The sequence below is a fragment of the Simochromis diagramma genome, unplaced genomic scaffold, assembly GCF_900408965.1.
Source record: "Simochromis diagramma unplaced genomic scaffold, fSimDia1.1 OVJJ01000603.1, whole genome shotgun sequence".
NCBI lineage: Eukaryota > Metazoa > Chordata > Actinopteri > Cichliformes > Cichlidae > Simochromis > Simochromis diagramma.
The window spans coordinates 13,587,569-13,614,873 of record NW_024387414.1 but is presented as its reverse complement, the minus strand read 5'-3'; the positions used below and the strand labels follow the sequence as shown (position 1 = coordinate 13,614,873).

General features: G+C 39.7%; 1 protein-coding gene across 3 annotated transcripts in view; it reads right to left on the bottom strand.

Moving 5' to 3' along the window:
• LOC120721444 (frizzled-3-like) overlaps positions 1–27,305 on the bottom strand; it is a 31,385-nt gene continuing 4,080 nt past the window's right edge. For 2 of the 3 annotated variants that reach the window (XM_040011788.1, XM_040011786.1), the window contains 9 exons: positions 8,938–9,134; positions 8,321–8,623; positions 8,061–8,223; positions 7,405–7,704; positions 6,905–7,156; positions 3,085–3,233; positions 2,590–2,704; positions 1,895–2,058; positions 1–1,803 (listed from right to left, as the gene is read on the bottom strand). In XM_040011788.1, the coding sequence (XP_039867722.1) occupies positions 1,581–1,803; positions 1,895–2,058; positions 2,590–2,704; positions 3,085–3,233; positions 6,905–7,156; positions 7,405–7,704; positions 8,061–8,223; positions 8,321–8,623; positions 8,938–9,122 (1,854 nt within the window). In that variant the 5' untranslated portion in view covers positions 9,123–9,134 and the 3' untranslated portion in view covers positions 1–1,580. Of the gene's footprint in view, positions 1,804–1,894; positions 2,059–2,589; positions 2,705–3,084; positions 3,234–6,904; positions 7,157–7,404; positions 7,705–8,060; positions 8,224–8,320; positions 8,624–8,937; positions 9,135–24,992; positions 25,058–27,305 lie in introns of all 3 variants that reach the window. The other variant, XM_040011787.1, reaches the window with a different exon arrangement.

Here is a 27,305-nt window from a genome sequence, read left to right as displayed (position 1 = left end):
AAATCCACTTCCTTCCTAAAGGAAACCCATGTGAAGCACTGCTATCTGTTTCCATTTAAAATTACAGTCCTATCTGTGCAGCCATGGGGTTTGAATGCACAGATTTTGTTCTTACCTAACGTCAATCAGCTTTCTTTTTCAGAGGGTAAAAAACACGGGGTTGTATGTTAATCGGATTGTAAAGCCACAGGAGGCATATTTTAGATTTTTACCTGCTATTTCGTTTATTCTTATAAAACACTGAGCATGCATTTGTTGTGTAAATTATTATCTCGCTTGTTTAAAAAGTTGCCTTATCGCTTCTTTGCCAGGTTCAAGTCTCAGTGCAGACAGTTCAGAAGACAGTATAAAAGATGGACGTGGCTTCCAGTTGTGAATGCCTTAAACCTGCAATCTGTTTTACAGTCACCAGGGGGCGATAGCTGTGGTAGCCAAAAAAAAACTTGGGGCTTTCTGAGCGGACCTCTGGAAACACTTTTCTGCTGGGTTTATTGTTTCAGCCACTCATTTGAGGTAACGCTGAATAAAAATAACTTGTGATATAATAATAATAATGATAACTTGTGATTGACAGGATGTTAGCCAATGAGTGTAGTTTCACAGTCAAACCGGCTTTCTTCCATCACATCCAGTTTCAACGGCAAGATGGCTCATCGAAGCTTCAAGGTGGGACTTCACAAACTAGTGGGTGATTACATGGTAGCTATGTCCATCTTTTATATTGTATATGTCAGTACTAAAATACTTTTTTGGCTGACTTGAAATAAATATCTGTGCATGTAAATAAGAGCACAGATCATCCATTACAGCCATGGCCATATTTTATCACTCTCTGAAACAACCCTTTTACATTCATGGTTGGAAAACGTTTCGTCTTTCAGCTCCCTCCTTCAAGCTCAAGGGGAGAATTAAAATTTAAAAACACATCACTAGTCATGTCTCCATTTCCCACTTTCACTCACACACACACACACACACACACACACACACAATGAAGCTTCCAGCAGCAGAAGACAAACTTCACAGTATAAAAATAACTCAAACCACAGAGAGGTCCATAATTTCACATTAGGCCCATTTTTTTTTTTCCATTTTCTGAAGCCACGCAAAGACAAACATCACTCATTAAGAGCTGCAATCCAGAGCAGTGGAGTCGGCAGTGTTCGGGTATTTAACATTATATTCATATAGGTCCTGAAAGATGATCACCAATATATGGATGATGCCACTATCAACCAGACTGAGAGACACCTTTGTCAGTGTCTGTTTGTTTCCATTGCTAGCTTTCCCTGAATAATGTCTCGAGTGTCACCAAAAGAGGACGGGGATTTATTCCTGTTGGCTCAGCCTGTTGAATCAAGCAGACCAGGTGTAAACTCAAAATAATTCAGTGAGCAAACTGGTCCACCTTACAGCCAAACTCCATCAAAATTTAGAGGAGTCATGGTTACTGCTCACAAACAACCACAGATTACCAACACGGCACTCAGAGACACATTCCCCATCCTCAAAAAAGAAAACACACAAACAGACTGCTGTGTATCTGCTTCACGTCTCCATCCTTTCACTGATCCAGTGTCTCAGGCGCTGGTGCCTTCGTTCTCAGCCGCTCGGCCGTCACTCGCCGTCGTTCCATGTGTGATGAGGGTAGGTGGCGCCACAGACACGTCTCGCTGGCTGCTGTGCCTCGAGTGGCTGTCTATCTGATGGAGGCTGCTGTGAGTGGAGAGCGGATGGTCGAGACGTGGATTGCTGCCATGGAAACTGCGGTCCTCTGTACCTCGGTAAACCACGGTATCACTCCTAAGAGGAGAAGCAATGAAAGAAAAGCTGAGCTTCGACTGATTCACATCGTCTGAGAGGAAGCGAGAGCATCGTGGATTTCCTGGTCTACCTGTCATCTCGAGTGCGCCGCAGGCTGCTGTGGTAGCTCGCCTTGCTTTGGACGCTGCTGGCCTTACTCCTGGTGGAGGAGGGGTGCCCGTGGTGAGTTCTAACTGGTTCATCAAGGTCGTCTAGAACAGCTAAGTGGGTGGAGGAGGCGTGTGTGGAAGTGCCCTACAGGAGGAGAGATCAAACACATGTAGCGCTGAAACCGCTGAGATTAAAGATTTATTTTAACACCCGACACCTTTGCACAATGTGTAAATATTCAAATCCAAAAGGCTACATCTTGCTCAAGGCTCTGTGTACATTACTCCAGCATAAGACATTCATATCTTTTGGATCTTGACTCAAATCTAATGACAAGATTATGCCTCAGGTTATTACTTTTATTATTATGATAGACACCTAGCCAGGTTCACAGGTGTTGAAAAGCTTCATTGATGATGCGGCTAAATATTATCAATGAAGAAATATGTACATGAAAACACCAGTCTGATTAAACCTTTATCAAAGCTTCTAGATGCTGACAAAAAAAACAGGCATACAAGATACGATCTTTCATTTCAGTCTTCTCTTCCTTTCATCAGTTTCAAATGAGCTCAGAGCCGTAACCTGTGGACATTCATGTTTGGACTTTACTCCCACGGCACTTATAAATAATTCCATCCTGCTTTTTTTTTGCTGTTGTCTTTGCAGTCCTACCTGAGTGGATGTCCCTCTGGACTTCCTAACGATGGGGGTGTTGGGCTCACGCAGCAGAGACTGAGCAAAGTCCGGCTGCTCTTGCAGCACCTGGCGAGACTCATTCACCCCACTGCTGCAGAAAGAAAAAGGTGAAGGAGGTCAGAGGTGGGAGGTTTTTACAGAGGGGACAAGTCGCAGATAAAATTGGAACCAAGAGACAGATTTGGGGGGGAAGGAGTAGGAAGACATTTTGGATTCAAGAAGAAATACGGGAAAGAGACAAGAAAACAGTTGATAAGGACAGCATAGGGAAGATTAATGATTAATGTGCTGTTGTATAGCAACGTGTCACCACAAAAGGAAATACAGTAGAGATACTAAACCCCTGAACAACTGAGAGGGAAGGAAAATTGCATGTGAAACAAAGTACAAGATACTTCTAAGTGCATAATTAGTTGTGATAAACTCAATTTAGTTCTCTCGAACATTAAAAGACACACAGTCTCTTCTTACTCTTTGCGCCTGCGTCCATGTAGGAAACTGGCCCACTCAAAACAGGTCTTCTTGCTGCCCACCCAGAAAACAGAGGGGATCCCCACCACGAGCATCATCAGATATTTAATTAGGAACAAAACCATGGCCGGCCTGCTGGTTTCCTCAACCTGAAAATAAAATAAAATGCACACGTTAATGATGCAATCATCTAATCAGCACAGCATGGAGTTTTTAAAAACACAGAGTAAAGTGAAGCAGAGGAGAGAGAGGAAGAGAACAAAGGCTTTGATTATAATGTAGGCAGACTAATTGTGCAGTAGAATATTTCCTCGACAACTAAACATGAAAGATATGCTAAAAGCTTTGGATCCACCAACATTTAACAAACTAAAATCCTCAAACATAATCTAGACAAACCGAGCTGTTTGATGGATCTCCCAGCAGAGGGCAGAGATTTACAGCAGTTCTTGGTCCTCTTTTTATTGAATATAAATCCCAGATTTTTAAGAAATACAACAAACAGAACGCTGTGTCGTTCAATCCCAAATCATGGTTTCATCTGTCCGATAAAATTTCATTGTGGGAAACCATCAAACACACTGAGTACTGTGTTAAAAAGTTTTTGTGGAAAACCATTATATTGTACTTTAGGTGGCCTTTAAGATATCAAATTCTTTAAATTTTCTTTTTAAATTAAGATAAAAATCTTCCTAAAGATGCTATTAAAGCAATTTACCCTCACTACAGTCAAGGTAAATTCCATGAGCAGCTGAGCCTTTTAGTGAGATAAGAGATTTATTGTTTTTGAAATCCGGGCCCAGAAGAATTTCCATTTATTAATTAGCTTAAGTCTCTGTCACCCATGCTGAGATGAAATGTGTCTTATTTAGATTATCAGATAAAACGAGAAGCCCTGGGTCTTCAGTAAATGACCACCCGTGAACACACACAAAGAAAGAAACTCAAATGAACTTTGACACCACAAAAGAATCTTCAATTATCCAAGAACAAGCAACTGCACCCTCTCCCAGAACACACAGAAAACCCCCGGGCAAAGATCACATAACACACAGCAATATTGAAATTCCAGAGCTGTAATAGGACGTAAAAGGGGATCTTCATGATCTTCACAAACACACAGACACACTCACACATAGTGACAAGTGATGGAAACAATGACAAAGCCTTATGAAGTAAAGGTATATGTGTGTGTGTGCACACATCCAACTGACTGACACACAGGTAGGGATGGAGTATGTTTGCGTCTGCACTGTGCACAATTATCTGGTTAATAATTTAGCACTGGACTATATGAATCACTGCATTCCCACCCATCTTCATAAACACGATAAAGCCCTTATGGAGGACTGGCAGCAGACCGTGACTAAGCAGCCCAGGGAGCAGAGGGGCTGAAAGATGCATGAGAAAATTAACTGAAATACAAAGAGAAAAGGAAACAGAGCAAAACAAAGATGGGAGAGGTTGGGTTTTTTTTTTGTGGAATTGGTCTTGAGAGCTATATTAGCTGAGCTAATGATGCATGCCGCACTCTGCTCCCCTCCCTCACAAATACCTACTCACTCAGCCGCACACACAACTAAGTGCCAGCTCTTACCCACTCTCAACCAAGCACTCAGCATCTTTGGCCAAATCCCAGCTCCCACCCTTGGCCCTTAGGTATCCCATTTCTTTGGGAAATTTAAGGATAGTGGTCATCTAGCCCCCCAAACAGAGCGTGGAGGACCACCTTGCCCTAAGCTGCAGTGAAAAATGGAAGGGGAGAATTGAGATCGGGCCTTTGATCATGAAATAATCCATCTATCCATCCATCTAACGGCTTAACTTAGGGACGCGGGGGGCTGGAGCCTATCCCAGCAGTCATCGGAGAAGAGGCAGGGTACATTTTGGACAGGTCGCTAACACAGAGAGACAGGTGACCACAGGGTCTCACATCCACACCTACGGCCAGTTTAGGATCACCAGTTAATGTGACGTGTGTCTCTTTGGAATGTGGGAAGAAGCCCATGCAGGGAGAACATGCCAACTGTACAGTGAAAGGCACCAGCCAATCAGGACATGTGCAGAGAAAGTGCTAACCACTTCACCACAATGCTTTCTTTCATTAAGTAAGCATGGCAGTTCTTGTTGTAGTTCCTAAATGTCTTCCCACTACTGTAATCAATTCTGACGTCACTGGCTACAACAAAGGTAAGAGCTCATCTGAATAAAACCTGGTTAAATTCCAGATACCAATTAAAAATCATCTTCACGTTAAACTAGAAATTGTACATTTTTGTTTTTATTTCTCAGAACCGAGTGGCTAACATAAACTAGCTAAAATGTTGGCTAACCAGAAAAATTATCTGATTGGACTTTTTTTTTTTTTTTTTTAAATGAGACTTTGTTTTTCCCTCGTGTTTTCATACATTTCTGGCCTACAGAACATGGCAAGACTTAACTTGTAAAAAAGCTAAAAAACAAAAAAACCCGTTGAGCTCCATTCTTGAGTAATTGTGTATTCATGTGAGGTCAGATAATCGGAAAAACCAAGTTTCAGACCGAGAAAACAGACATGATTTTCCTTTTTTTTTGGCTAAGTGAGTTGCATTTTCTTAAAATCCGGCAGATAAAAGTAAATAACTTGCTGAAAATAGTTGTAAGAAAAGTTTGATTTATTCCTTTATTGCATATTAGTTCTTTTCTAACAGTAACTGCGATGACCCCTGGGTGGTGAATGTGTCTGTGTTTTGTGGTTTGTGCTGTGATTTGTTCTACAGGTGCTGATCGAAGTAACTGGCTGTATGAGCTAAACCTGGGCCCAGTGAGCTTGGTTATAAAAGCTCCATCCTTTCAGGTCTCTTTTGCTCATTGCCCTGATTTGAATACTAGCTTCCTGAACTAGATCCACTTAGCTACAGCACGTGTTCTTGGGTTATTTGCCTTCTACAGACTCTGCCACACACCCACTACTGACTAGCTGACAAACATGTTCTTTTTAATTATGTTCCATAAAAAAAAGATCCTTTACTAGTTACTACCTGTGAGCCAGGTTGTGAGACAATGCATAGGTGCTCTTCAAATACACCAACTAGTTAAAAAAAATGATAATTCTAGAGATAATCTTTGTCAGACAGGTTAAGTAACTATATATCAAAATCAGCTATGAACACTTTATTGTTTGTTTTGCAGTACTTTGCCTTTTCCCGGTCCATGTTGTCCCCTCAGTCTGACTTTAAAAAAAGCACACGAACACACTTAAGTTGGTGGGATGACTTCACAACTTGGGAATCCTGACCATTTGAGGAGTGCATGAATGGAAGCTATATTGATGTTAACTCCTTCCACTGGAGAAGTATCTTGTTCACTCATTATTTATGATATGTTTAGTAGTCTTACACTTTTCTTTCCTGAGACACAGACAAGCTCCCTCCCCAATAAGGAAAGAAAAACACAGATTCCTCAAAACAGAGCACCTGCGGATTTTCACCATTCAACTTTGGCAGTATGACAGCACAGACAAACTGTGAGTGACAGAGCTCTGATATTTGTTTGCAGCTGAGAAAACAGGCAGCATGTGCTTTCAGACTGTAGACTACCAGATTTGACTAGCTACTCCGACACTTTTTTTTCTTAAGACAGGCTATCCAAGTATAAAGTTGCAGCACAACAGCTGGCAGCTGTAAAAATGATTTACACATGCACCGTCTTAACAAGCACAGATAGTGTCTTCTCTAAAGTTTCACTATATTATTACATCATCTAGTAAGAAATGAAACATAGTTTGTCTAGTGAGGTTAACACCATCACATCGTGCACTTTCTTATTTTCATCCTTTTACCTTGTATGGGCATGGGATGTGATAACGCCTGCAGTTGTTCTCCATCCATGTTTTCTCCCAGATCTTCCGGTATGTGTGCTCGTATATGTAGCAGCCAATCACAGTGAACAAGGGAGCCAGGTACAGCACAGAGAACACTCCCATCCGGATCATGAACTTGACTAGTTTGGTCTGGTTCTCCTTCTCCAGAGGAATTTCCATGCGCACCCTGTTCAGAGCGACAATGCCCACTAAAAGCAGGGAGACACCAACCTGACAGAAGACAGACAAGAAGTTAAGGCTCAGTGAACCTTTAAAATACTCTTTTAAAGGTTGGGTGACTGACAGACAGGTCTAAAAGACATTTAATGACCCACCCATCATTACTAACCAATCCATCTCTCCCAATGTCCACACTTGTATTATTTCATGCAGTCATTAATCGGTTCACACCACATCCATCCTACTCACCACTTCTTTCATCCACCCACTCACTCATTTATCTCCTGAACTGTACTCACCGCCACATTGACACAGAGCGGTGCCAGAACAAACCACCTCAGGGCGTCTATGTCATACAGCCCTATGAAACACACTCCACTGATCCCATCTCCCTCGATTTTATTCAGGGCCAACAGGGTGACGGTCAGGGCCCCTGGGAGGCCCCAGGCAATCGCATGGAAGAGGAGGGCTTTCTTCTCAATGGCCTCGCTGCCCCATTTAGGCACAGCAGCCAAGAACCAAGTGATTGTCAGTATGACCCACCACACACTGCCGGCCATAGTGAAGAAATACAAAACCATGAAGAACAGGGTGCATGCCTGAGAGAGAAACACAGGAGGAAAAACCTCTGATCAATTAATCATTTGGGAAAGGTCATCAAAACTGTAAATCTGCAACTATAGAGTAGTAAAAAGTAAATTCATGACACGTGTGCGCTCTAAGTCAGTAAATAGATAATTGCACTGTGTAATAAAGATAAAGTAATGAAGTTAATAAGACAGCATTTTTAAAGTGTAGCATAGTTATTTTTATTACTAACCTCATTATTCAACCACAAAATAAATAATTTAAAATCTAGTTTAGAAGTTTTTAGCCCAGTAAATCATCACTGATGTGCCGACAATTTTAAATCAGGCAGTTTTTCCCCCCAGATTCCATAAAAATGAGCAAAAACCTTGTTGTGTGAGCCCTGTGTTATGGTGGATGCTCTGAACTGGGAAGGGCTGACAGGGTTGCACGCGACCCTGCCTTCCAGCAGGAAACCCAGGAAAAACACCAGCGACACCATGACGTAACACACAGCATAGAAGATGATTGGTCGCTCAGGGTACCGAAACCTATCGAGGAAGATAAAAGAAAATGACTTTGTGTCTTTCTCCACTGCAACGATACTAATACTTTCAAAGAAATTTCACTACATTCAGCTTTTCAAACCTTGTAACATCAATCAGGAATGTCAGGAAGGTGAAGAGCGTTGCAGACAGACAAACAATGGAAACAACTCCAATGAAGTATCGGATGAAGGTGAGCTCCTGCTGGTTGAAGAACATTGAGGGGCATGGGGCAGAACAGTCCTTCCTGCCCATAAAAGTGTAACCCAGGTCTGGGTCGACCTTGAGCTCTCTGGGGCACCAGAAACCATAATCTCTTTGGACGGTCATTGATGATTGGTCAGTGGGTTCAGAGCCTGTTAGCAGGTCCTCTAGACGAGGATAGGGCTCGTCACAATCTGGGAACCTGCCCCCAAAAAGCAAAAGAAATTATATAAAGACAACAGCCTCCACAATGACCTTACAGCTACATCAACACAGCAGTTTCAGGAAAAATATTATAATCTACATCAAGGTAAGAAATCACTACATAGAGTTATCTAGGTTATGACATTGCTCTAAACCTGTACCCTGTAGCCTATATGCTGTAGACTTAATGCAGGACTATAAATCAAGCATAAGTTTCAGTCAGATGTACCCTCATCTCAGCAAGTCTAAAATGACAATAAAGTTAAATTAATTTTTTTTTTTTTTTTTTTTTTAAATATAGCAGATTCATACCTGCTGCACTCCATATCATCTGGCCAGGCTACGCCAAAAATTTCCATGAGTTTGTGGCACTCATCCTTGGCCCGCTGGCAAAGGGATCGGCATGGCATGGAAACGTGGCCGTACACAGTGCAGACTGGAGCGTATAGTGCACACAGGAACATCCTCAGATCAGCACTGCACACCAGGTTTACCATTGGATGAAAAGGCTTTGGAGGAGAAAAAGAACAAAAAATGCATAAATAAAATGTTGACACCAATATTTTTTTATCTATGCAAAGCTCTATACATAAAAACACTGACTGTGCAAAGTAAATGATAAGTGATATCCTACTCTCAGAGCAATACCTCTAAACACTGACATTTCGTGCTGCTGGTATTCAACACTAAAGTCAGTGTTAATCAGCATGAAAAGCTTGTTATTAAACATGACATGTATGTGGATGATCCTAACACACATGCAGTGTCTTATAAATATACATTTACACACAGGCTCAGGACGTTAAATGCTATCGGCAGCACACACGAGAAGGCTCATATTTAGCCAGAAATAGACATCAAAGGGGATGGAGGGAAAGCGAGAAGGATAGCAAATAATCTTTCAGTTGCAACTTACACTACTACTCAGTATTTCATCAGCAGTTAGAGGCTTATGAAATATGTACAGCTGCAATCATATTACCACAGATCTCTTTGAAGTTGGGGACAGCAAAGGCAGACTACTGAAGGCTGGAGCTACAGCCATTTGTCAGTAAAATGAGCAAACAAACAGCAGGGCTTTTCACACATGGGAGATTATATACCCTGTTCCCTGTAGGGACAGACTTAACGGTTTAAGGATGACTTTTGACCTTCATGGTGCTGTTAGAAGATCTCAAAACAAATTACAAGGAAAATTTAACTCATACATACTTACTTATTACTTGCATATTAAAACAATCACATTATAACTTGTGCACTTAATACTATTTCACAGATGCACTCATAAGTTTTAATAACATTGTGTGCACTGTGAGCAGCGTGTCTATGTGAAGTGACCTGCATTCAGTCAAAGTTCATATCATCTGAAAGCACTAAAACGGAGCTTTCAGTGCATCTTTTACTAGAGACGAAAGAAATGAGAGCAGAACCATGGCAGTAATGAGCGAAGACTACAGCGGTGAAACAATACACTTGCTTGACAGCACATAACACTGCATTGTGCATATGCGTAAAGGAAAAAATGTGTTTCGTGTGACACAAAACAGTAAATTTGAATTGATTGCTTATCATAACAACTACAGTGCATCCTCATATAGAGAGCATTTGTGAAAATATCCATGGACCAGTAAATGCGAGTGTGTGCTTTATGCTCATTTCTGTGTGAGGTCAGGCCTTACGAGTATGTTTTGATCGTTCTCAATTGCCGTGTTCTAGATCTGCACACTGGAGATGTTCCACCAGTAAATGGATGCAGTGGTGCATGAGACGTGTGACACAGTTTTGCGTATTGCACAAAGACAAATGTGAGTGTGTGCACACGCCACCACTCAACTTCATGAATTTTGCAACCCATGCTTCTTTTTCTTTTTTTCTTTTTTTTCTTTTTAAATCTATTTAATGAGCAGCATGCATTGTGCCCAATGGTATGAAAACTGATCTAGAAAAATGATCCTTTTATTTGGCTGTAATAATATTTAAGAAATTCTCACATAATCTTGCCTCTTCAGTGTTTTCTAAGATGCTTCAGGAGCCACACAGGAGCACACACTTCTGTTTGAATAACGTGCAAACCTCAAGACATGATGGGGAAGTCCAGAGTGAAGGCTCGGCTAAATATCTAACCAATCAAATATGTCCAGTCAGTGGAAATATAGGAACTGGATTTTAGTTGTGCTGTTTATTACCTCTGCTAAGGACATTGTATGATGTTACCAGGATTAATCAATAAATTATAAACAGATTTGTATACAAATTGCATCTACCAAACTACACATCAGACTGAAGGCAGAACTATTAGGAGATGTTCTTATTCTAACATGAAAAAAAAGTATTTATCACACTTTTAAGTTCACCACACTGGAATAAAAGGGTTAGGTGCAAATAATTAGAACCTGGCAGACAATTTAAGATACAGTAATTCTTTGTGTAAAAAGAAAATTCTCCAAGAAAGCCAAAAAAAGGATCAGCAGGCATCTCTTGAAACTGTTGGAGTCAAAGTGCATGCACATTCAGCCAGAGGGAGATTGCACCAATTTCACCTGCCTGGGAGGGGTACCATGCCTCAGCTGTGTGATATTAGACATAAGTATCACTTCAGCAGTTTTGTGTTTACAGCAATCAAACTAAATTTAAATAAATTTACAATTTACAAAAATAATTATGACACACACTTGCATCCTGGGGCAGCACGGTGGCACGGTGGTTAGCACTGTTGCCGCACAGCAAGGAGGTCCTGAGTTCAATTCCACCATCAGGCCGGGGTCTTTCTGTGTGGAGTTTGCATGTTCTCCCCGTGTTTGCGTGGGTTCTCTCCGGGTACTCCGGCTTCCTCCCACCGTCCAAAGACATGCAGCTTGTGGGGATAGGTTAGTTGGATAATCCAAATTGCCACTAGGTGTGAATGTGCGAGTGAATGTGAGTGCGAATGGTTGTCTGTCCCTGTGTGTTGGCCCTGCGACAGACTGGCGACCTGTCCAGGGTGTACCCCGCCTCTCGCCCTATGACAGCTGGGATAGGCTCCAGCGCCTCCCGCGACCCTGAAAAGGATAAGCGGAAGCGAATGGATGGATGGACACTTGCATCCTCTACATTGAGATGTCGTAAAAAGACACACACACACACACACTTGTATTTGCAGTGGTAACTTTGCCTGCAAAAATTTCTAGGCCTTAAAATGAGGATATGAAGTTTAATGACTGTGTGAGAGCGTTCAACTTCTTTTTTGTACTGCGTTTAAAAACAAACAAACAAGCCCCCCCACCAAAAAACCAAAAAAAACCAAAAAAAACCCCCACAGTACATATGTTCAGGTGGTGCCAGCTGAAACTGGAGAGTTTCAAGTGTCTGACATGAGTCATGTTCACTGCAAGGATTTTACTCAGAAATAAGATGTTATGTGAGATAGTGATATAATGGATTGACACTCTTCTAAAATTCTTTAACGCCATCTAATGCTATCTCTGATGTTAACTGATAATAATGACAGTGTTATCAGGTATCCTTATTAATGTAGCAAAACATGTATTCATGCTTAATATAGAAGACAGACAAACAAGACAAGCTGCAACTGTCAGCAGCTTAAAACCTCTCCCTCACTTCTGCAGTTGGAGATGTAGCGACTGCAAAAAACAGTTTAGGATTTGATTCGGCTCATATGGTACTGTGGCTCACTGCCACAAATATCACTGCTAATTTGAATGTTTATGATAAGTGTTCTGTGATGTGACTCCAAGTACGTTGTAAATTCCTCAAATTAATTTTTAAATTTACTTGAATGTGTCACTTCACCATTTGTGTTCTCCGTTTCCGTACTGGTGCAGTCTTTCAGTAAAGTGCAGTATAATTCTTTCCAAGCCATTAAAAAAAAAAAACAAATAAAATCTGAAAGTGTTCTGGTCCTCAGTTTCAACAGCTATGTTTATCTGATGTACTCCCACCTCACTCAGCGAGCCTAAGGCCACACTTAGACGACGAGTATCTGCTTTCTGCATGAGTGTGTGTCTGCCTGCATGGGCGACTGGAGGCTTTCTTTTCCTCATACTAACTCTACAGCAAATGTGTGTGCAACTCCTTTTCTACATGTCCCCATTCTGCCCATTTTGCCAGTGCGTGTAGGTTTACATGTGCACTTGTGTGTATGCGTCAGTGTTCTTGTATTTAGCCTATGTCCCACTTATTGCGTTTCCAGTGTGTGTGCTTATGCTAGGCTTGCGTGCCTGAAAAAGTCAGCGTGTGTGTGTGCACAACTATTTTGGCAGTCAGGGCAATTGCCCCCACATCTCCTACCACAAAGAGAATATTGATATTAAGTGGTCTAACTGTGCCACCCAGCAAGAGAGAAGGGGGATGGCAATCAGCCTTCCATGGTGGGCAACTTGAGTGAATTGCTTGGCATTTTGTGTGTCAGTTGTGATGGAGGAACAGGGAAAGCAAAGTAGAATAGCCCACAAATCTGCCTTGGGGGAGAGGACAGCCTATTAAGACATGGAAAGATGTGGAAGAATGAGTAGGGTGGGGGGGAAGAGGATACAACCATTGCAGTGAATCTGCTTCCTGCATTGTTTTATTTATTTTAGTCTATAGTGGACAGATGAAGCAAGAATAAAGTCACACTATTAAGAAAACAGGTACCTACCTTTAAAAAAAACAAACATGAAAAACAAAGTAAATGTACAATGCACCTCCATTAAAATCTGCAGTATACCAGCACATAGTCTTATCCATTACATATCCCAGTTAGCCAAGTTATTGAGATATCACAAATAAACTAACAGTTGCAGTCCAATACTTCAGAAAAGCAGATTAATTAAACTACTGCCATGTTTCTGCCCAAGTAAATTTGCTGGGAAATATGCAATTTAATGCATACAAACACACCATCCACGAGTGAGCAAGCACACTGTGCAACAGACTGCTGTCTGCAGCTGCTGGAAAAATGTTGACGTCATTTAAAAATCTAAAGAGTTTGTGGTGTCCTTTTTTAATCTATTTTTTCTATATATATATTTTATATCTTTCTTTTCATTTTGTTTTTATATTCTTAAATGGCAGCTATATGTCAATCCTTAGTAGCACACCTACTGGAAAACAAATTTGTGAAAACTCTGGCATTACCACCATTTCCGAATGGATTCTAAAATGCAGTCCGACCTTAGATAACTGAGCCACAATTACAGAAAACATAATGTGACAAACTCATTTAACAGCCACTCACACAGGGACAAAGACACACACAGTACAAGATACAAAAACAAAATGTTCCCTGTAGCTGCTTCACAGACAACAAGCAAGAGGAATTTTGAATCATTCCTCCCCCACAAAACTGTTTTAGTTCATCATGTCTCAATTAAGCTGCACTATTTAGGTCATCCAGCAGCATCGTAATTGGTTTTAGGTCATTGCTTTAGCCTGGGTACTCCAAAATATTAATTATCTTTCTCAATCATTGTGTCGATTTAGTTGTGTACTTTGAGTAATTGTTTTTTTTGCATCACACAATCTCTCCTAAGCTTCATACACTGTCATACACATCATACACTGGTGCCCTGACTCTCCCCTGTAAAACGTCTGGATACAATTTTAAATTGCTGTTCCTTTAGACTCTGACCTTGACACTCCTTTCATAATGCTTCACTGTCAGCAGGAGGTGTTGTTCATAATGTGCATTGGATTTTTTCCTCCAAGCACAGCACTGCGCATTTCAGTTCTACTTCTTTGGTTTGCTTTGTGGGATAGCAGTCATTTCCTTTATGCTGTCTTTCCATTAAAATCAATCCCATTATTCAGTGTCTTTTCTTATAGACAACAGGAACAAAGGTTTCTGTAGATGTCAATGCAGGTGTTTTTCTGTCACCTTAGGGTAACCTCATTTGGAAGCAACGGTCATGCAGTTTGCTATTTGCAGTTTGTCCTTTGCTAGGGTTTATTAACATCCAGGTATTTAAAAATATTTCCTGATATTTTCTTTTTTTTTTTAAATTGTTATGTAACCCCACAATGCTGCTTCTTTAAACGTTGTGATCAAGACACCCTTTTTATGAAAAGAGCAGATACATTTAAGTATTGACTTTCTTTCCAGCCCTCAATGTGAGGGAAAAAACAAACAAACAACCAAACAAAAAACAAAACAAAAAAAAAAAAAACCAGGAAATTAATGTTTATGTACTTGATTTTCAATTAACTTTGAAATTGTTTTATTACTTTAATTAATCAGACTGTGTCTTCTATATTTGTGAATTACATGAAGATCGGATCACACTTGAACACTTGTGAATTATAACTGGAGATGTGCAAAAACATTTTATGCTCAGTCCCTAAAGGTTTTAAAAAAACCCTGACACAGTAGTCACTAGATGAATTTAAAATATTGTAATGAATAATCAAGGCTAAAGTAGGTTATAAAAAATTACTGTGTCCAGTAAAGAACATAGTTGCACAAAACGTATAGCTTAAAAAAAAGTCTACAGTTATCAAATGGTCACCAAACATAATTCCAAAACCCCATCCATCATGCAATACTTCAATTTGACATCTCCCCCACACAGCTTTAAAAATGGTATGAATGCTGGTTTGACCTCAGTCACAGAGTATCTGTATTTGTGAGAAACATTTTAACATTCACAAATTTGGCTTTCATCATAGCCCTTAGTGCAGCATGAGTGCCGCTGAACCAATGGCTGTGCATGGGAAACTTATGCTTTCTGAATTTGTGGCACCCCCACTGGTATAGTTTAAAGTCCCTAAAATCAAATATAACAATATTTTTCATTTAAACTGTACATTACAGTCTTAACAGTAAGAACAACATGCAGAATTTAGCCATCCATCAAAAACAGACAATGGTGGGGAAAATCAATTTTAAAAAAAAAATTCACATGTTGACTGTATGTGTGTGAGCAAGTGCTCGGGACAGGCAACTTTGAGTATTCACAAAGAAAAGAATGAGAACCAGAGTGGGTTTTTGAGCAAAATAAGAAAAAAGGCCCCTGACTGTTCCACCTCTTTTTCAATAGAGGGATTAAGTTTCTTTCTCTTTACTCCCTCTCTCAAAAGAAAGCCGGGGGAGGGAGAGGGAAAGAAATGAAAGGAGACTAAAAAAAAAGCTTCGGAAAGAAAAAAGAAAGAAAGAAAAAGGAAAAACTGAGAGAAAGAAAGAGGCATGTGATAAACATTCACCTAATGCAGGCAATACTTTTGGTAAACAGCAGATCGACAGCAAAAACTAATTTAAAGATGGAAGTGAAAGAAAAAAAAAAAGACAAAAGTGCAAAATCAAAAAGTAGGAAAAAATATAGGATTGAAGGGAAACTGGAATCTTTATACAAAGCACTTCCTTCCTCAAGCTCACCAACCAATCATGCCCCTTGGGGAGGAAAAGGGGCTTACCTGGTGAATGCACGGCAAGAAAGCTCAATAAAATGGTGACAATGTGTTATATATACATTACATAAACATCTGCCTTGGGCTACTGAAATATGAAGCTCATGGTCCATGCTCAAAAATTTAGAGCCATTACATATTTCCGTTTTTCTCATTCATTTTCCTTATGACACACTAACATGTCTTTTGTGAATGATACACAATCAGATGGTGAGCTGCTTTGTGCCCTTACATTTTTCAAATATCTTAACATTGTTCTACCACAATGTCAATAAAGCTGGCCTTACCACAACTCATTACAAACGAGTTAACACCCTTGCCGTCCAATATTCCCAACTGGCCATTCAACTAATTAAATTTGTTTTCGTTGCCCAACTCCCTTTTTTTCCTTACTTTTCCTCTCCCCCTCCAAAGCAGCCAAGAACAGTTAACTGGAAACAGGATTCATATCCAAATATGAACATTTGGTTTTTGGATCTCTAATATCTTTGAGTAGTCAGTTTAGCCAGTCTATGTGTGTGTGCGTATGTGGATTTTGTAGAAAATCCAGTTAGCCAACTTTGCAGAAACTCAGACACTTCGTCAACTGTTGAGGGAGGGGTAGAGGGAAAAGAAAAAAAAAGTGGAATGGGAAAAAGAGCGGCGGTTTCTCGGTGGATTAGGGAGTCAAATGGATTGGAAAGAGTGTTTAGAGTGTGAGAAGCCCAGACGAACACACGCACACTTCCTGAAACTGTCACCAGCTTTGTGTTGTGGTCAAATCAAGGTGACAGGCTGGTGAGCAAAAGCCTCCAATGAAATGGCTTCTGAACTGGCAAGTAATGCTTTTTTCTAACCCCTCCCCCCAAATACCCTATACTTTTATATAGGGTCTAATTTAACCTTCTGACATGCGTGACTAACAAATGCACAATAATTAATTTAGTTCTTAGCTTACACAAAGAGTTTTGTTTTTTCCCCCGCCCTCGCCACAGAATAGTTATATTGGGATACATAATGCTCAATAACAAGCTTTTAGATATTAATCGTGATGGCAAAAAATTGGTTACATGGCTGTTAAACCCAGAAATATCTAATATTAATGCATTTTTACATTTAGTAATAAATTCTCTAAGAAACTTGTAGATTATATGTTTTACTAGTGTGTCATTTTTATAGGCACTTTCTCTATAAAGCCACCTCAATCTGCCTGTAAATTAACAGTACTAAAATGCTGATCTTTTGATGCACTGCTAGAAGATATGACTTCTTTCACCTCTGATGCACGAGAGGGAATTTAGAGAAGACAAATCAAGCTTTTGCCTACTAAACCTTAGCAAAGCCCATCTGGACACATCACCATCACACGCTCTGGATTCCTTTTCCTTCCTCTCTTCCAATCTCTGTCTCACACACAACTCACTCTCAAATGAGCCAGGCAGGCCCTGCAGCACAAATTGCTGTCAGACCACATCGGCTCTACTTCCATTAGCCATCTTAAACATAACATCCCTGCAACATCCCCACTCCACTAAGCTATGAGAACTAAATCGTGTATTTCTCTCCTGCTTACTGCGGGAACTAAAAAGCTCCTGTTTGCGTCAGCCTCTCTTCCTGCCACTTGATCCCTCCACACACTCAAGACTGTTAACAGCATCCTCCTTTAATGCTTCCATACATTAAAGCCAGTCACACTGTCTCTCTTGCTCTATTGTGCAAGAGAAGTGCATTATTGCAGTTCACAGTCACGTAGACTATATACTCCCTCTCCTTGTATCAGCTCACCTCCTGTTTTCTTACTGACGCCTAGTTTTTCTCCACTTTTACCAGACAGAATTAATCCCATAGCTATCTGATAAAAATGTACACGTGATTAATGCGTTCATAAAGAAATCCACACACACAGTCTCTCTGCGGCTAAGTCCCTGCTCCCTCTCTTCTTTCACATGCTTGTGAGAGACGCAGGCGTTGGCCATGAATAGATGAACTGCACACACTGTGATGCTCTCCTCCCTAATCTCTGAAAAGACAGTTAAAGAAGGGGCAGCGTTCTCTCACACCCTCTCCTCTTTTCATTCAGTTGTTCGTTTATCCATGTCTATCCGTCGTTCGCTCGGGAGGACCAGACAAAGCCGCAAATGGCATTCCCCTTCACGTTCACTTCCCCTCCTCCTCTCCTCCCATCTTCTTTCTCCCGTATTCATCTCTTATTTTTCTTGCCTCCCATTTACTCCCTGCAATTATGCTGACACGCACTTGTCCACCTCTACCTCTCCTTTTTCTTTTTTACTCTTCCAACATCAGCATTCATCGACTCCCCCACCCCCCTTCATTTTATGTTCAACAAAAACTATTTAACCAAACTATAAACATCCAATATCTCCTCTGTGTGAATAATCCAGTGGTGCACATTCCTTGATTTCTTTCAATCAACCTGCTAACATTTTATTGTATTGTGCAAGAAAAGGTGCTAAATTATTTATGCCTTGCACAAGATATGTCGGCGCAATCAATAAACATGGATTTAAGCATTTTCTATCCACTTAAAACCTCAACAATCTTTAAATGTTATATTCATATTTATATTATAGCCATATATATATATAAAATATATATATATATATATATGGCTGTTTCTGTATATTTATATTAACAGAAACAGTCATGTTTTGCTCAATTTCTTTATCCACAGCTTTTCCTACTGTAAACTTATAACAAATTCCCATCTCACAACAAATTAGATGAGACAAAACACAACACTGTCTCTTTCTGAACATGGTGAACAAATTTCTTGCAAGACAAACTGAGAAGAAGAAAAAAAAAGAGTAGACACATCTTTCATATAATCAGCTGTTGGAAAGGGTTACTGGTATTACCTATGCTAAGAAGAGATCCATTAAATTATCTATGACACAGTCTAAAATTACATGAAATTACATCTTTCTTCAGTGATGTCTAGCAAAGGCAGACATGGCTGACTGGAGAAAGAGAAAATTATGGGTTGTCTTTGCCTTATGCATTATATTACCAGCAACTGCTGTTTCATTAGTGTGGGTGGAGAGACGCAGCTACACCATGTTTCTCAGTGATTACACTGCTCTGACTGTAAACATCACAGATTTTTAAGACTTCCGATGACTCGTCCAATCTTCAAAGACAAATAGCACTCCAGGGCAATTTGTATTGTTCAACCAAATGACTTAGCTACAAGTATGAATCTCCAATTTCCTCCCTTTTCCCTGTTATTTGCAGTCCTTCCCCTCCTTAGTTTATTTTAGAGCATGCACTCATCTAATTTCCCTCTGCTCCCTTCCTCTGCCTGCCTGTCTCCCTCCATTCCTCCCTTTCCTTCTCTGCCTATTTAACTACCATGGCAACAGGTGATGTAGAGACTCTCACAGGACCATGTCTCATTGCAGATAATGCAAACACACGTTCACCCACACTCACATTGTGGCAGGACTCTTTCGATCGGCGAACCATCCAGAAAGTATAGCAACGCTCGCACGAGGAGCGACACGGAGAAAGTGTGAAAGTGAGAACAAAAGAAACTGAGAAGCGTAGGAGAGAGGGTCAAATGAAATGATAGAGATGTAGGTGGGGAGCCAAGAGTGTGACAATGGAGCTGAAGCAGATCACCCACACCATCTAAGCCGCCTGTGCATCCATCTGCTACAACTTGCATCTATGTTTTATTAGAGTATGAGAAAAAAAATAAATTTCTAGCATCTGGATAATCTTTGATATTTTGCAGAACATATACATTTGAATAATATATTTATATACGTGTATATTTGTGTATATATTTAAAACAATACATTTTGAAGTTCATGTTTAGTGTAATAAATTATTTTCATTATGAGGCATCTGTATGAGCATTCCTCAGAGTGCAATTAAATCACATAACTACATGAAAAACCTCTGTTAATATCCTGTTTCATGAACGCCCTGTGTTTATTTTAAACTACCACACCAGAGGAAAAACCATTGTTTCTTTGTTCACTGCCTTCATTTGTTCTGTTTACTATTGTTTTCAGTGCATTTTTTTTATTAATTAAAAAAATGTACATGAGAACACCACATAGAAGCAGAAAAAACAATAATGATCACAGCACAGGTATATTGATTACAAGTGATACAGCAATGTAAAAGAGGCTGACCTCTAAAAGATCCTGGAAAAATGAGAAGAAGGAGCGGAAGAGGGATTAACTTGGTATCAGATTGAGTGGAATTTTGTGGTTGAAAATACAGCAAACAGAAGTGCAGTGCAAGTTATTGCTTGTTAGCATTAGTATGTGATCTCAGAACATGCTTTTTTAAAAGTTATTTTATACCATTCAGTTTTTAAAAAGTGCGCATAAAAAAAGGCTACAATTTTTTGTAGGTTGGTAGTTCTATAGGCAGCAATACACACAAGCGTACTTTTTATGACAAAACATGGTAGAATGTCTGAAAAGCAGTTCAGTTGTTCTTTATAGTTACAAAACTATTCAATAATCCTGTATATATTTTATGTATAAGAGAGCTATTTTTGGAGGATTGAGAGCTGAATGTGGCTCACATAAGTGCACAATTAGTAGCGCTAGAGCTTTTAATGCTGACCTGCAGTGAGCTGAAAACACTAGAGCTGCCTCGTGTTGAGTGGCTTTGCGTGAGAAGGGGATCAATGCTGGTGTGTTTGTGTATGTGTGTATGTTAGTGTGAAGCTGGGTTAAATATCTCTCGCTAGTTGCACACACACATTTCCACACACAGTTCTGTAGCTGGGTCATGCATTCAGATTAAGTCCATAAGACATGGATAACCTATATTAATGTGTTTCCAAGGGAAACATGTCAACTGAACTGATAGACCTCAGTACAGAACCCACACACAGAAATAGGATGATGTGCACTGAGGCATACATGCAGTGGAGGTGATGGATTAACAAACCATGAAAGTACCCCAAAGCTGATATTACATAATCATCTGGAAGGTCTGGAAGAAACAACAGATGGTTGTCATAAACATGGAAAGAAAGGGAGAGAAAGATGGATTTAAGGGGAAAAATGATTTTATATGTTTTAGCTTATTACAGATTACACTATTGCCTTTTTTATTTTTATTAAAAGGACAAAATCATTATAAAAATGTAAAACCTTATGGTAAAGGTGATAGAAGTCCTTTAAAAAGAGAATGATAATTGTTAGGCAATACGGTTTTCTTTTTTTTTTTCCTTGCCTGATACTTTAAAACTTTTTCAGCTTCATTTTAAAACAGCATTATTGGTGTAACACACAGACAATGTTATTAGGTTAGGGAATTCAAACAATTATGGTTCTTATTTTCATTGCAAAAATCTGTTTTACTATATTTACAGCAGGGTACAGAGCAGCGTTTGAGAAACAGGAAAATCTCTCCAATCTCTCCTTAAATCTTTCTTTACAAAGCATTGTGAGGCATTGTGAGGGTGGATAAGCATAGTGGAAGCTATGTAGATGGGAACATTGTGCCAAAAAACAGGGCCAGGCAGTGCCTTTGTTCTGCACATAAATAAATGATTGCTTCATTTAGGATGGTGGCTTCAATAGACTGTCAGAACAAGCAACATAATCAAGTGTTCAATTGAAACAAACAGGAACTTTTAAACTGAATGAGGACCTGTCTCTCTCTTGGGGAGTGAATAGGGTAATAAGCCTCTTCAAATGCTCTGAACATGCACACACTAACACACACGGCATAGCACAAACTCAACCAACCCATCACATGCTCACAAATGCACTTCTATAACAACTAATTCCCTCTTTCGTATTCACATATGCACAAAGTTTAAAAAAAAAGAAAAGAAAAAACAGCTCACACTTAAGCACAACAAGCCTCCAACTCATTAGATTTGGCATGCACACACACACACTTTCTGTTGCAGGGACCTGGTAGCCCCAGTGTGGTCGTTCTTAAACAGAGCAGTCTTATTTTGAACGACAGGACCCCATGGTGAGAGAAACACAAACAGCGGAGACAGTAGAGTCTAAAGTCTTTACACAACCCGTCACTCTGTCAGAATTTCCCTCCATTTAGTTTCTGACATTCTCTTTCTGCTCTACTGCCCCACATATTTTCTTCTTTTAACCCTTTATCCCTTTCTTCTACCTCCAGTTCTTTTGGTGACCTCAACGGATTAAACTACCTCTGCAGCATGCATGCGCCCAAATGTTTGCTCACCACATCTGAGTTTAGGGTATCACGATAAAGGTGTAAAATGGGAATTAAACCCCACATGGATGCATGTATATAAGCATTAGATCATTTCAAACTGGCTGCCCTCCTGAACTAGGTTATAAAACAAAGGTGTTGTTGTGGTATAGGAAAAGCTCTTAAGCATCTTTTCGTAATAATTAAGTATGCAAAGACCTGCTTGTCACTTCATCATATTCACACTATTGTTGCCTTTGAGCTTACAACTGACCTCATGCTTGAATATATGTTTTACAGGTTACACAGAATATATTAACAACCCAAACTCCAGTCAAATAGTAGTTCTTAACATTGTTGGACATTTTTTAAATACCTGTCTAAATAAGCTGGATTCAGCAGTGGATTAAAAGGAATTCAGTGCTTAGCAACGAGTTTAGGAAAACTATTCAGCCTCTCTCTCTTCTCAGTCTGAATGCTGCATTACCCTGAGGAGTGAAAAAAGAAAAACCCAAAAACGCTCCACCAGCTTTTATCGGTAATACGTTAAAGATGTCAGCACTAGTTCATAAATGTCATTTGCTGTAGCAAAGAAAAGTGACTACTGGACAGTTGCATACTAAGAAGAGTCTAATAAAACTGAAGTAAATAAAAACAAGTTCTCTGCCTAAAAGTGATTTCTCCAAAATGCATGATTTTGTGGTGTAAAACTAATAAACGACCAATATAACTTTGCTTTAGATGCACTATGCTATACTGTAGAGTAAAACAAGGCCTTCTTTAAATCTCTCTTAAAATTAAATATATCGAATGATATTGCATGAGCTTTTCTAACTTAAAAGTGATTCTATACAACAAGAACAAAAAAGAAAATTAGATGATGTAAGTAGGAGGATAAGAAATAATTTATCCCAAAAGCTTGAAATTACTTTAACGTCAATAACTAATAACTCAATAAAACAAATGCAATATCACAGAATAAAACAGGGCAGACAGGGGTCAATTATAATAAATTAAATAGCAATCAATATCAATTTTATTGATATAGCAACAAATTACAATACTAGTCACCTCAAGGTGCTTTATTTTGAAAAGGTAAAGACCCTACAATAATAGGACAGAATTAAAAATTAAATAGGTATAGTAGGTAAGAGGCGATAAAGATTTTCTATTGTTGTGGCACTGGAGCTGAAACTGATGTTAGATTAAGTGTTCAGTGTGCAGAAGGTCTACATTATCCATTAATTATCCATAGCCATTCACCACAGCCACGGCCATTTGATGACCTCTGTGTCAGGCAGTGTGTTGATTCATGCAGCATCAGCAATGACAAGCTCCCCCAGTGAGTTAACATGGATGTTTTCCAACAGCTAGTAATTCAATATTCAGACCTCAGAAACACTAATTCTTAGTAACATCTCTGTGATTACACTGAATTTCAGTGGCAACTAGAGCAATCACTCCACATTTATTTTTACCACTCAGAATAATGTTCTATGTCACCCTAAAAATCCCGAAGCCAGGTACGGTCACACTCTGGTCTGGCAATTTGTGAGTGTGGCAACATGAAGCACATTCAGCTGCACGCACTCTGCTCCTTCTTCTCACCGTGCAATTACTGACCATGTTATAAAATAACAAAAATGCCCGACTGAGTGTTTTGACATTTCTTGTTTTAACTTTAACCTAATTTAGTAAAAAAAGAATCATTTTGATATTGAAAACTGCTGATAGACGTGAATGACCTCTAACCTAAATTCCATCAAAATTAAATGCAAAACTAATAACTTGAAGGGTAACTCTCTGATCAAGCATCAGAGAGACATCTGAGCTCTGACGGCCTCAGGCACAGCAGTTGTATTATGAGGCATATATATATATATATATATATATATATATATAAAAAACAAAAGATCTGTTTCATGGCCAGCTCAGTTTTCTTTAGCTGCAACCAAACATCCTCTCTGTCATGCCACCTTTCTTTACATCCACAGCAGATATACTATATACAAATCAACATAAAGTCTGTAGAGATAATATAGTTTTAACCCACTTTGCAGTGTCATAGTTTCCATGTCTGAAAGTAAGGAGGATGTGCTTGGGTAAACGAGAAGACATCCATGGGCCGTCCAATCTGTTATGACCACGCAGACTTGTCAATGCAGAAATGCACTAAAATTCCCCAACATTTTATGTCTCCTCCGAGTGTGCATAAAAACAGTTATGAAAACAACTATTCATCTGTGGTGTCCACAGCTGTCCCCCCGTATGTCCACAAGCAAATATAATCCCAGCCTTGACTGCTTCAGTAAGGGGATCTGGTGGGTCTGTTATGGGGTGGTTCCACTTGTCCCCTCAATGTGAAGGTTCGCTGGAAAGCAAAATGTTTTTCTAACTGATCACTTTCATTTAATAATGAAACATTTCTGTAATGGTGGAAGTAGTCTCTTGCAGGTTATCAATGCCCCCTACATAGAGACAGAGTGTCAAAAAAGCCTTAATATGTAAAGCCAGAATTTGAACTGCCCTTCATAGTCACTACAGCTCAACCCAGTTAAAAACCTAAGGAAGGTCGGGTAGTGACTTCATCACTGGTGCAATGAAGCAGCTCAGGCAGCAAATGGTAACCCAACACCTTACTAAGATCGCAGATGTTGTTTTTTCCTGTAATTTATAACGTGTCTGTAATTTTAGGGAGACTTTTTCAGGAAATAAATCTCCACTTTTAAGGAAAACCCCAAATTAAGTTAGAGCCATGTTATCAGTTTCCATCTCTTAGTGATGATACTCAATCCCTGTGATGTCATATGTCTGAACTGTGTCTAACATGCACAGACCTCAAGTACCACGTCCTCTGGGAGCCCTATCATGCTGCGGCAGATGGACAGTATAGATTGGATTCCTAAGTGACAATGCAGACACAAAAGCATGGAAACATGTGAGCGCATGCAACAACACTCCCAAAGAAATATTTTCATTTGTTACCCAAGCACCCTTTTCCCATTTTAAAATTCATCTCCTTACTCTTAAAAAAAAACAAACCCTCCTTATATTCTGACTTTTCCATCAAGTTTGATCATGTTTAATTGACTATTGTGGCAGATGGGATGGCCGACGGTCTGTGGGACTCAATGTCATCATTGTGGAACTGAGCGAGAGATTAGCAGTTAGTTAGCACTAGTGAGAGATGACAGCTGGCACGGTTAACCTCCCCTCTTTCTGCCTCTCTCTCTCCCTCTCACACACACACTCAAACAGGAAATGCTGGAGTTGAATCAGCCCTTAGCCAGGCTCAGCAATTATACACATGAAACATACTGATCAGTACTTAGAGCTTGTCAATGAAGCGCTAAATAAATGTGTCCTGGATTTATCATGAACACATTCTGGGAAGATCCTTTTACGGCTTTGCTTTTAACTTAAAAAGGAAGGAAAAGGTTATATTTTCAGCGTCAATCAAGTCTCCAGACTCTCCGAATGTACAACAGAGGACCATTTCAGATACAAAAATGTCTCTAAAATCCAGCTCTGTGACTCAGAGAAGCTTGACTGACAACAGACAGGATCATAACATGACAGCTCACTGCTTGTCTGCTTTGCAAGAAAGCCAAGACACGAAAGCTTTGCCACTGAGGCAGAGAAAACATTCATCATGTGATTTGACCCGAAAAAATGACTACAACAGCTGCTTAGAATGGCTCCAGTTTCATTAAGGCATCTGAAGTGCTTCACGCAGCTTTGGCAGCAGTTGTTTATTTTACATTTTGTTACAAGAAAAAAAAAATCCCAAATGGACACACACCTGATGATGCTTCTTAATAAATCACTTCTACTTGTCCAGTTATTAAATAATTTCTGAACTCTTACAAAAGCCTGAAACCAGAACTAGTTCTGGTCGTCTAATCTTTGTTCAAATGTACTGATGCTATGCAGGAAGGAAAATGCCAAATTAGGCAGATACTTGAGCCTTAAAACCTCTTCAAGTGCCAAAAAAGACCCCCAGTTTTCTCTTTGGTCTTTGCAGTTTGTTTGCCAGAAGGATTACACAAAAGCTACAAAGTTACATTTCACAAAACTACTTGGAGTGGTGAAGCATAGGCAAAAGAAAGAGAAACCCAATAAATTTGGTGTAAAGCTGGAAAATGGTAAACTGGCCCAGGGATTCTCTCTTTAAGCATCCTTTTAGTATAAATATAATTATGCAGACAAAGAACATTCATGTGTTTACCCCACTGTTTTGCTGCTGGTGAACAGCTGCTTGAGAGCAGAAAGTTCAACTAATAATGCTATAACACAAATGGCAGGGTAATTTAATCATCCCAGTAAGGGTTTTCTTGGAAAAGAGAAAAGCTGCAGTGGCTGTAAGGTATGTGGGCACTCAAGAATCTGCAGAAATTGTGTTTATTACTTCAAATTTTAAGAATTTCATAGAGTCTGTAAAATGACTTAATGTGCCAACATGCTATAGCTTTCAAATAAGGATGCCAGCATTGGAACAATAGGAACATTTGAGGAGTGGAAATGCAACACAAAATTCACCATCAGGTTCTGGTGCTCCAGTTTTATATATCACGATACTAGACTAACCAAAGCACACAATCAAAAATTGTAATCACTACTAAATAAAGTACAAATGCAATTTCAAGATGGCTCACAAACTGAGCACTAACACACATGCCCATAAACACCAGCACATGCATATATATCCCTGTGAGCACACACGTTTGTATTATGCAGCCAGTGTCCAACGAGATATTATTAAATTACCTCCAGGGATCCCACCAGGACTACCATGCCTGGTCACAGCAGACCAGAGAAGGGAAGCTAACAGGGCTCATGTTGCTACTCAACCATCTTCAGAAAACTGTCTCTTCCATGACTGCAGGGAGACTGAGGGTGTCAGTTACTTGGCTCCTTCATCTGGGTCAAATCAAGTTCAACAACAGACGCTTCTCACAATCTTTAACACAGCATGTTTTGACATGATGCTTGGGAGTTGACTTGATATAAACAGTTGCATGCTCCTTAATGTGCTGAATGAATCCTGTGACTGTAGGAGTATTAGAATCCATTCAAAACACATTTCTGTCAATCCAGAATAAAGCTGTTTTTCCTAATCCCCTTATTCTTTTAAAGAGAAATAACAAGCG